Source organism: Excalfactoria chinensis, chromosome 2 (assembly GCF_039878825.1).
Source record: "Excalfactoria chinensis isolate bCotChi1 chromosome 2, bCotChi1.hap2, whole genome shotgun sequence".
NCBI lineage: Eukaryota > Metazoa > Chordata > Aves > Galliformes > Phasianidae > Excalfactoria > Excalfactoria chinensis.
This window is the reverse complement of record NC_092826.1, coordinates 89,791,128-89,802,433: the sequence shown is the minus strand read 5'-3', so window position 1 is coordinate 89,802,433 and position 11,306 is coordinate 89,791,128. Positions and strand designations below refer to the sequence as shown.

Below are 11,306 nucleotides of genomic sequence, written 5' to 3'. Positions count from 1 at the left end.
GTTTATATATATATATATATATATATATATTTAGCAAAACTCTGATGTAATGTTTCATTAATTATTAATTTATGATGTAGTTCATCATTCCAACAGTGTGCATTTTAGACACAAATCTGTACAGCATCTTAATCTCATTCTACCTTTGCTCTTTTTTTCTTATTCCTAGAAGGTTACAATCAGGATAATCTAGGATAATCTACAACCTGGCATGTTGTATGGGAAACTGGTAATCACAGCCTGAACCTCTGATTAACCAGCTGAAGCAAGTGTCAGGTCAGCTGTGGGAGCAGAAGGGGTGGAGCTTGACTCCACCTCTCCTAGACTTCATTTAAGGGCTGACCACCATAACAGCAGCATCTCTGTTGGAGATTGCTCCTTTGTGGAGACTGGGTGACCAGCCTCAGCATTTTCCAGCTAGACTGAAGGTATCAGTATTGGTGAGTTTTTCCTATAGATAACCTTTGACTATCTATTACCACCATTCTTGTATTATTTTTCTACCTTACACATGTATTGCAACACTATTTTTCTCATGCTGCTTGAAGGGAGATGACAAAGAAAAACAACTTAAGAATAGGGCTTCTTTTCCCATTCTCTGGTCCATATTGGGCAAAAGAAAATTGAGATGCTCATAAATCATAGTTCTTATTACAAGGTATCCCTTGTAATTGGGGGTAATTTACATCCTTGTTTGATCTTACCATTCTTGATCCATTGAATTACACCTTTTCTTCATCACATGGATCTCCATGTTTACAACAGAAGAAAGCTTCAAAAGAAATCAGTCCCTCTGTTCATTCAAAAGTTGTTTGTTCTGAAGTTTCTCATTTTTTAGCTGTTGACTTTTCATATACATAAAGCTGTATCAGGTTGACTCAGTACTGAACACTGCAATCCTAATTTCTCACCATTCTACCATCTGTGATATAGTTTTTATCTTCTTCATTGTACATTAATTTCTTTGTTTATATATTTTTTAAAAATTACATTTGTCAGTAAAATTCATAACTGTTTCTGGTTTCTTGTACCATTAATTTTGATAATTAACTGTTCCATAAGAAAATTAAAGTAAAATGTGCTCCAAAATACCCTTGTCTCTGCAGTAAAATTAATAACACTATTAATCTACTGTCATTAATGAAGGCAGTATTCCAATCACTTTTGGGTTTGGAAAAGTACAGGAGAATGATGTTCCTAATACAAAGTTATTTTTTTCATGCAGCTATATTCTCATTGCTGTAGTTATACCATAGTTTGAATGGGGGCAGATCTACCAGGACCATAAGAAATATCCAACTGTTATGTTTCTTTCCCTCTTCTTTTCTTGCCATGAGCCCTACTGCCTCCACATCTGTGACTTCACTACCATCTTTGATGGCCAGAATCACTATCCCCACCTACTTCTTTGGAGGCCCCTACTCAATTGCTGTGTTAGGTAGATGCCCCACTGAGGTATGGGACCCACAAACCTGAGTCCTCTTACAAAAGGCTTTAGTGTATATAACGATGGGATCTTGCTCTGCTAGAGCACTTTGCTGGGAATGTTTGTTTTTTTGTTTTTTTGTTTTTTTGTTTTTTTGTTTTTTTGTTTTTTTGTTTTTTTGTTTTTTTGTTTTTTTGTTTTTTTGTTTTTTTGTTTTTTTGTTTTTTTGTTTTTTTGTTTTTTTGTTTTTTTGTTTTTTTGTTTTTTTGTTTTTTTGTTTTTTTGTTTTTTTGTTTTTTTGTTTTTTTGTTTTTTTGTTTTTTTGTTTTTTTGTTTTTTTGTTTTTTTGTTTTTTTGTTTTTTTGTTTTTTTGTTTTTTTGTTTTTTTGTTTTTTTGTTTTTTTGTTTTTTTGTTTTTTTGTTTTTTTGTTTTTTTGTTTTTTTGTTTTTTTGTTTTTTTTGTTTTCGTGCCCAATAGCCATAGCTAGAAAGCAAACAAATGAAACTTAATTATCCAGTTTAGCTTTCAAGCACTTAAACAGACACACCCTCCTCAGGCCGCTTTCACAGTGGCATTCAGCTGGACCTATTTACTCCTGCCAGTACCTAGGCGTATCTCGTCTGCCTTTCCCGTGCGCGCACTCCCAAGCGGCCCCCGCCTTTTCCATGAGAGCCTCGGCCTAAGCGCTTTCAGTAAAGAAAAGGGGCGGTGGTAGTAGGAGGTGGTGACGGGCACTAAGCCACCACCTCCCGCTGCCTGAGGAAGCGGTTCTCACGTGAGGGAGGCGGTAGCGCTAAGCTTACCCTGCCCGCTACCTTGGGAGGAGGTGCTACTGTGTTCCAGGATCCGTGTGCGGCTCGGCGGCGCGCTAATGCCGACCAACTTCACCGTAGTGCCGGTAGAGGCGCAGGGCGGGGAGCGGGACTTGGCGGAGCGGGATGCGTGGCGACAGGAGGAGGAAGAGGACAACAGGGACCGGGGCTCCGGTGAGAGAGGGGAGTAGGGCGGCATCAGGCACTCGGGTGAGGGCAGCGCCACGTCTCTGCGTTAGAGGGAGCGAGGCTCCTGGTGCCGCTGGGTTGTGTGAAGCGGGCCGAGTCTCTCCCGGGGGGGCCCATGCCGGCTGTTAGAGGGGATACGTCTCCTTTCCGTAGTGGGTGGCGTCGGGTCTGCCTACGCAGGTAAGGAAGTGCGCTTTGGGAGAGGGTGAAAGTCCAATGCAAGAGGTGGCTGAGAGTTTCTATTTCCACGCGCTGCTGCAGCCGCCGCTGGCCGAGACGAGGAAGTACTCCCGGGTCAGCTCGGGAGTGGCGCTGCTCGCGGTCTGGGAAGCGTGTACCGGCGCTGCGGCCCTCTGAGGGCGGTGAGCGCGCTAATCCCTCTGCGTCTGCTCACGCTTTGCCGAGAACAAAAGTTGTTCTCTCTTTGCCGAGGAGAACAGCGCCGCAGGCAGTTCAGCAGGCAGGCATGAAAGATATGTCTCTTTTTAAAAGTCAAGTCCTGCTAGAGAAAGAGGCAGGAGGGAAAGTTTCTGGTTGTGATGAAGAGTGTAATTATACCTGGTTTGTTTCAGGGCCAGCCGTGCGCCTTTACACCAGCATCCATGTCTTATTAGGTGAGGTAGGCTTTTGCTGCCCGGCAGTACTGTGTTAGGAGCCTTGCCTTCTGCTAGGCCTCACCCCTGAAGTTACCAAGGTGAGAAGAAGGGAACCTGAAGTGAAGCTTTGTAATGTTGTAAGCGGGACACTCTTCAGGGTAGCCTGTTGTGTGTCAGGGTAGATATTTGTCTACAAGCAGTGGTGGGTTAAATAAGCGCTTTTCTCACTCAGGCAGTAAGGCTTGTCTAGGGAAGCAATAACTCTTCCTTTGACTGAGAAGCCCTAAACACTTCCTCTTTCCAGAGCATGTTACAGCAGTAATTCCAAGTATGGTCCCCAAACTGCCGCTAGCAGTATGAAAACTGGTTGAATCTTACATGGTATTTTGAACAGTCAAAACATGTTCTGAGCCCAATTTCAGTAAGTCAGACTAACTGCTGTACTCAGATTCATGGGTTGAGGAAATCAGCAGTATGCTTCATGTTTCTTGAGGTATTATATGGATGTGTGTACCATGTAAAACTGTAATGAATAAGACTGTTAAATTAATGCTCTGTAATCAAATAGTTATCCCTAGCTCATTCTTGCGAGAACGTTAAAAAATCCTAAATGCAAGCTTTGTTAACGTCAGTGGCAGCTAAAAGGTAGCGTGATTAAGCCCATCTAAAGGCTTATGCTAGACTGGCAGAAAAACTCATACAGTGGGAGGAAAACATGCTTCTGTTGTTCTTGGAGGTGAGATGAATGAGTACTGCAAAAATATATGACAATTGCTAGAGCTGTAACAAAGTGGAGGGAGGATACAGTGAAGAGCAGGGATGGAAGTAAGAAAAGAGGTATAATGGGACATTCCTCTTCAGATCACCCATAGCCTATATGCCCTATATGATCTTATTGTTTGGGCTAACTAGAATTTTATCTGTTTTAGTTGTATTATCTGATGTAAAAGGTGAGTAGTCATTCTGGAACTGACTTGTCTGCTGTAGTGGTTTCTTTTGTGTTTGTTTTTTTTTTTTGTTTGTTTGTTTGTTTTTTGTTTTTTTAATTGTTTTGGAAGGAAGCAGAAACAGCCTGAATGAAAGAGGAATGTGTTGATAATGTGTTGATGTGTTGTACTAAATGAAGTTTTTTGAGAGTTTCTGGCTTTTTTCCCCCTTATCTTTACACATACCAGTAGTGAATGTCTGTCAATCAATTTCAAGGTTTTTGACAGGTATATACAAGTTTGTTTTTCATTAGCCATTCAACATAACAAGTATTTCAGAGCATAACTAGCATCCCATGGTGTTATTTACCCCGCAACAGCAGTGTCTTATTTACAAAAGAATATGATGAGTAACTCCTACAAAAAGTTCTTAAACTGAAGACCTCCATTTACAAGGAATATCAATGACAAACCTGGTTATCTTCAATTAAGTTATTGCATTCATATTTAAGCATGAATTCTCTAAGTTGTCATAAAATACTAACTCCTGAAAGACAAGGGAATTGTTGAGGCAGATTGTGTGTGTGTGTGTGTATATATGCATACCATATATACTATATAGTATACTATATATATGTTTGTATAGTGAAGGGTCAGCTCCTGCTCAAAAACACAGAACCAATCTGTAGTTCAAAACTTACTGCATGGAAGAAGACCTTATTGCATTTTTGTGATCCATTTCACCCCCTTGCAATTTCTTCATATCTTCACACTTCAAAATCTCCATATATTACTTATCCCTCTCTGCCCTGTTCATGCACTTAATCAGTGATGTGCACAGTATTTTCAGCGGTGGCCAGAGGCTGATGTCTAGGGATACACAAGGAAACATGGACTGGTGAATATAATAACGTTTCTTTGCTCCTTCAGGCTGCAACTACTTGTGGGTTAGAAGCAGTTGAGGTTTCTGTGAAACTTAAAAATCTAACCTTGCAAAAATATGAAGAAGTGACTCAAATTCTAAATTTATTTTTGTTATAAAAAGCACATTTTCCCCTCCCCCCCTTATGCAGTCAGGAAAATGACATGTCATTTTAGGCATGTTAGAAACTGGCAGTAAAGTCTACTGCTCATAGGCGTATAATCTCTTGTTTCTTTGTTTCTGAACTAATCATAAACTCAAGTTAATACTTGTCAATCCCTCTTCAGATCACTCATGATTTTATAAACCTAGTCATATCTCAATCCTATCACCTTATGAACTTAATACTAAAAACTATTAATACTATTTGTCAAACTACATTCTAACCACCTCTCTCATCTGAGTAGACCATACATGTCTTCTATTTTCTTATTCTGTTATGTATTAATGGCTTATTTGAGATTTCCTCTTTGATTCCATGGCAGCTTTATTTCTTTAAGCGTGTTCAGTGAATGACTTGTTTTGTCACATTGTATCAGAGATCCCTGCAGACTTTGTAAATTGTATTTCCATTATGCACGTACTTGTTGATCCTTGCAAAGAACTCTCTTAGCTTTGGGAAACAGTGTCCCTTTACAGAAGTCATTGGTTGCTTTCCCATTTATCCCTGGCTTGCTGTGTAATACAACTTTGAAATGGGAAATACTATTCAAATTGCAGAGAAATGCATGTATGACTGTTGGTCTCAGGCATCACTGTTAAAAATATGAGTCATCTTTGCTTCGAGGGGTGTTGGTCATCCTGATAATCTCCTGGATGATCCTATTTCTAGCTCTGCCATGGGACTCTAATTGATCCATTCATATTTCATAATGATTGGGGCTATGCAAATGCAAATGTTCTTGCTTGGTTAATAACTACAAGGTGAATTGTTTCCACATGTGTGGCCAGGGTTGGCCCTGCCCCTTTACTGGGTGGTCAATCACTTGTTCAGGCTGCGACCTAACAGTTCCCACACACTCCACCCTTCCAGAATGTGAACCAATGATTGAGCATATCAGGGTCAATCCATCCTTTGCAATCTGGTTCATAATTGCAGTTGTGATATAGATACTGTGATGCTGATATTATTTCCCATTGAGTGGATACAGTTTTTCCATTGTGACATAAAGAATCTGTGATCTTCAATTATCATAAGAATCATAGAATACTTAGAGTTGGAAGGGACCTTTAAGGTTCATCTCAGTGAGCATGGACATGCACAGCTAAATCAGGTTGTTCAGGTTTTGATCCAGTCTTGCCTTGAAAGTCTGCAGGATGAAGCATCCACCACACCTCTAGACAGCCTGTTGCAATGCCTCACCACCTTCACTGGAAAGTTTCCTTACCTCCAACCTAAAGCTACCATCTTTAAGCTTGAAGCCATTTCCCCACGTTGTATCACCACAGACCCTGATAAAGAGTGTCCCTTTTCTGTAGCTCACATTTAGGTACTGAAAGGCCACAAATCAGGTCACCTTGGGGCCTTTTCTTCTCCAGGTTGAAAAGTCCCAGCACTTTCAGCCTGTCCTCATAGGAGAGGTGTTCCATCCCTTGGATCATTTGTAGACCTCCTCAGGAAGTGCTCCGCCAGTTCATGTACCAGTCTTGTACTGAGGATTCCACATCTGCATGTGGTACTTCAGGTGAGGCCCCATCAGCATGAAGTAGAGGAGCAGGATCACCTCCCTCTACCTGCTGGCCATGCTTCTTTTGATGCAGCCCAGGGTATGGTTGGCTGTCCAGGGTGTGAAGGCACATTGCTGGCTCGTGCCCAGCTTCCCATTCACCAGTACCTCCAGGTCTTCAGCAGGCCTGCACTCCATTTGTTCCCTAGCTGGTATTGGTAGTGAGGGTTGCCTTGACCCAGGTGTAAAATCTTGCATTTGGATTTGTTGAACCTCATGAGGTTCACCTGAGCCCACTGCTCAAGCCTATCTAGGTCCCTCTGGATGGCATTCTGTCCCTCTGGAATGTCAACTACACCCCACAAGTTGGTGTCATCCTCAAACTTGCTGAGGGTATGCTTGACCCCACCGTCAGCATCACTAATGAAAAATATTAAAAAGTATTGCAGCGCTGACCCCTGTAGGATATATTCTTTCAGCTTCTTTTGCGAAAGATGTTTGAAAGTCCGTAAAATGTCACTGAAGAACAAGATGTGATAGTTCTTCAGTGACACTGGAACTTCTGCTTTTGACTCTGTTGGTTGTCATGGCAGGTCATGGATCCTGGTGAGAGTAGAATAGATGTTTGATTGGCACTAAAAGAGGCAAATTTGCCATATTCCTGTCCTGAGTCAAAATTTACACTTGGATGGGGCATGTCCAGGCCTTTTATACTACACCCTTTAGCCTGATATTGATGATTGAGTAATTATGTTAGGTACCAAAGGGGAGCTTTGATCTGCCAGAGTGATATAATTAGGGTCCCCTTTGTAATGAAAATTGGAGCACGTGTTATAATTTCTGATAGCTACGTGCCAATTACTTACAGTATTACCTTTCATTTCCCTTCTAATAATCTCCCCCATGGTGCAAGCAGGCCACACCTTTTTGGCCCAACTTGCACTTCCCAAGGCCATCTTACCTTGTGTGTTCCTGATTCTAGATTCCCAGGGGCAGGGAGTAGAAGATTACTTATCATTCTAACATGGAGTCTCAGTTGTATATCACTTCTCTTACTTTGTGTCTTTAAGTGGGAGGCACAAGTTGTTTGTAACATATGCAGAATACTGGATCTTTCTGGATCTTTCATTCAGATCTCTCAGCATTTTGTGTAGTCTCTTAATCCACCCCTGCAAGGACTAATGGCCTTTAGAATGCCATTATGTTGCTCTATCAATTGCACTCAAATCAGATTATAAGGCAGATGGAACTGCCATTCAATGTTATTTTCCTTGGCCCACTTTCATACCATTGTTCCTGGTCACTTTTGATGACCTGGGGAGTCCTGTATGCTGCCATCAATTTTGATAATGCCTTGAAAGTATGGACTTGGTTTGCTTTTGGCACTGGGTAGGCGTGTGTTAGTCTACTTGCTGTGTCAATGCAGGTCAAGGCATACCTGGCCTTTTCAGATAGAGGGAGAGGGCCTGTGTGGTTGACCTGTCATCTCTGCAAGGGTTGGTGTCCTCTAGCAAGATGTGCTGCTGTTTTTGGCAAAGGTCTCAGTTTCATCCTGGAGCATGCTTTGCATTCCTGACATTCCTGGATGCTATCTGAAATTTAAACAGGCAGTCCCCATACTTTTACTGCTGCCCACGTAGTCTTCTATCCACAATGTCACAGGATTTTATGTAGCTACTGGTTGATGTTCTTGACTGGTGAATCATCTAGACACCTTATTCAAGCTAATGTGTTGACTTCATCATCAAGAGTCTATTGTAGGGCCATGGAGATAATAAAGGGTCTGGAGCTTCTCCCCTGTGAGGACAGGCTGGGAGACCTGGGTCTGCTCAGTCTTCAGGAAAGAAGACTGAGAGTTTAGTGTTTATAAATATATTAAGTGTGGGAGAGAAAGGGAGATGGCCAACCTCTTTCCAGTGGTCTGTGGGGACAGGATGAGGGGAAATGGCCATCAACTGGAGCATATGAAGTTCCACTCCAATATGCTAAATAACTTTTTTACAATGAAGGTGGTGGTGGAGCACTGGAACAGGCTGCCCAGAGAGGTTGTGGATTCTCCTTCTCTGGAGATATTCAAGACCCATCTGGATGCCTGCCTGTGCAACCTGGTGCAGGGAGCCTGATTTGGTGGGGGAGGTTGGACTTGATGATCTCTGGAGGTCCCTATGATTCGGTGATTCTGTGATCATTCCCCAGTGACTGCATGGGCTGGTGTCTGGATACATGGTAGGCATATGCAGTTCATTGTTCCATATATCCAACCATATGTCTCTGCCCCAGATTGGTCAGGTTTGGGTAGTCCATTCCTGAGTGACCTGCTGTGCAGTCCAAAATGTAAGTCATCAGTATTCCGCCCAGCTATCCATGCAGATGTACAGTGCACTGTTACCTGGTTCCTGGGTTATAGACATTCATACTGCTTTTAGTCCCCTGGCTACTCTGTCCATTTTAACCAGATGGCCCCAGTTGATGGCATGCAAGTGCTTGCCATTTAATGTGATTTCCTTTGCTGCACTCATCCACGTACCAGGCATCTTCTAGGATAGGGTATTTTTAGGGACTCATCTGTGGTGGAGTGACAGTGGTCCCTTCAGGAGCATCACTATGGTACATCACTGGGCCTAGTATCTTTTGTAGCTCTTCTTTTAATGGTGAGGAGTACAAAGTGACTTTGCTGTCACAGACAGGTGATTCAACATGTCACTGTCTAGGCTTGGACCACCCCTCTCTTAGGAGTATGCAATTTATCTTTTATCCATCCTTGAAAAGAATCATAGAATAAGTAGTGTTGTTTTTATTACTATCTCCACTGTTTGTGTTATTGGTCTCCTGCCAGCAGGGCAGAGTAAGTGGCCAACAGTAAGTAACTGTTTTTCAATTGGGCAGTACTTTTTTTCTGTTCTGTGCCAAACCTGAGATTGATACAATTCCCACCCAAATCCTTTCTGGGTTACATGCACACCTAATTTGGCAGGTAGAGTGGGATGAAACATACTAAGTGTCTGTGTTTGTTTGATGGCTGAACTGTCTTGCTGGGAAGCATCTTGTTCCATCTGTCCTTTATCTCACAGTTTGCCTTTCTTAGTCTATACAGAGGCCTCAGGATTTGTGTAAGGTGGGGTACAAAGTTGTTGACTGTTTATGGGCTGGTTTGGCCCCAGTTCTATGACTGATGGGGTGGGAGGACCCACAGACCCATTTCTTCTGCCAAATGTTGAGATATTGCATCTTCTATTTTAAGCTATTTTGGCAGATCAGTCTCTTAGAATTACTTCAGAAATCAACTCATGAGCAGTTACAACTGTATTAACTCTGGTCCTTCAGTAACTTTGCTCTTGAATCATAGCTACAGGGAAATACTTCTTAATAATGCTCGTGTCAATGGGTGAGTATTTATGTGCTTTCTAATTTAATTCTTAATTCTTATTTTTCAATTAGCTTCCTTAATTAGCTATAATCTTTAGCTAACTGGCAGCAGTTAAAAATAAGCAGTGTCTGGCCTGTTTAGGAAATCATTATGGGAGCCTTCGTATGGAGACAGTTTGAGTGGCAACTTCTTTAGAAAACATTTATTTATTTATTATGAAAACTAGTATGTGTCTAATGAAAAAAAAAATAAATCGAATTCTGTCTTTAGAGGAAGAAGGAAACATTCTGATTCTTACTTTGTGAAGAATGGGAAATTTGTCTGTTGTCCTTTCAGATTAAGAAAGGGAATTTTATAACATTCCTCAAAAAACTGCTGACATGACTGGTCTTGTGCAGCTGCTTAGCAGAAGTGCTTGTGTGTAGAGGAGGTTGTTGAGGAGAGTAAACAGAAAGTGACAGGAGGTAAGATTTGTCAGCATCAGTGAGTTAAAGTGGCTCTTGTAAGAGGAACTTTAGGAAATGTTCCTGGAATGTCTTTCAACACTTTTTGGCCTTTCCACAGGTTACTGCTTGTTGCGTAGGTGTTAGGATTGTAGAGAAAAGTAGGTTTCTGGTGTCATTAAAAGATTACACCACAGGAAATAGTATGTTGTAAGCAAAAAAATCAATATAATGAATTGTAACCATTTATATGAAGCTGCTTTAGGCTATTATAGAATATATAAAATAACACAAACTAGAAAACACTGGTGTTGATATATCTAATCTGAAAGAGAATTAATAACTTATGAAGCAGGGCGTAAAAGGAATCTCGTTTCTAAAACAAGTGTTATGAAATTTAAAAAAGAACTTGTAAAATCATTGTGATCACATATACTTTAAAGTGTTTTATTAATCTGCTACATCTTCGGCACCCTGCAAGTGCTCCCTACATAAAATCAGTGTTTAGCAGCTATACTTGCTGAAGATCTATTCATATGTACTTGATACATAAACCCAGCTTTTTTGGCCATAGGGGAGTCTTTGGAATAGGTCACTATTAATTGTTGTTAACTTCTACTGGTTAGTGGTAACATTTTGAAGTGAATTTATTTAATGGGAAGAAAACCTTAAGCTGCATTTATTATTAGGTAAAGACATGGGATTTGAGTGACTTGATCTTGCCTGTTTCACTAAGCACAGTATTAATTGCTGACGGAAATCCTTCAGCTTAATTCCGATCAGTGAGTTCTGTGACTGTCATGTAGTTTGACTGTGTCATGTGCCTGTTTCACACTGTGTGAAGCCTTAATGACTTGTTGCAGGATTAATCCAATACTAGTAAGAAACAGGATTGGAGGTCTTACACAAAGCTGGGAAGAAGCAACCATCAGTTTGTTTCTGTTCTTGATATGTGAA

At 41.2% G+C, this 11,306-nt stretch overlaps 1 protein-coding gene across 3 annotated transcripts in view; it reads left to right on the top strand.

Moving 5' to 3' along the window:
- The first annotated feature begins 2,178 nt into the window (after window positions 1–2,178).
- Window positions 2,179–11,306, top strand: part of SLC12A7 (solute carrier family 12 member 7) — a 59,055-nt gene continuing 49,927 nt past the window's right edge. The window contains exon 1 of one of the 3 annotated variants that reach the window (XM_072328804.1): window positions 2,179–2,413. In XM_072328804.1, the coding sequence (XP_072184905.1) occupies window positions 2,299–2,413 (115 nt within the window). In that variant the 5' untranslated portion in view covers window positions 2,179–2,298. The remainder of the gene's footprint in view (window positions 2,414–11,306) is intronic. The other 2 variants (XR_011902812.1, XM_072328806.1) reach the window with 2 other exon arrangements.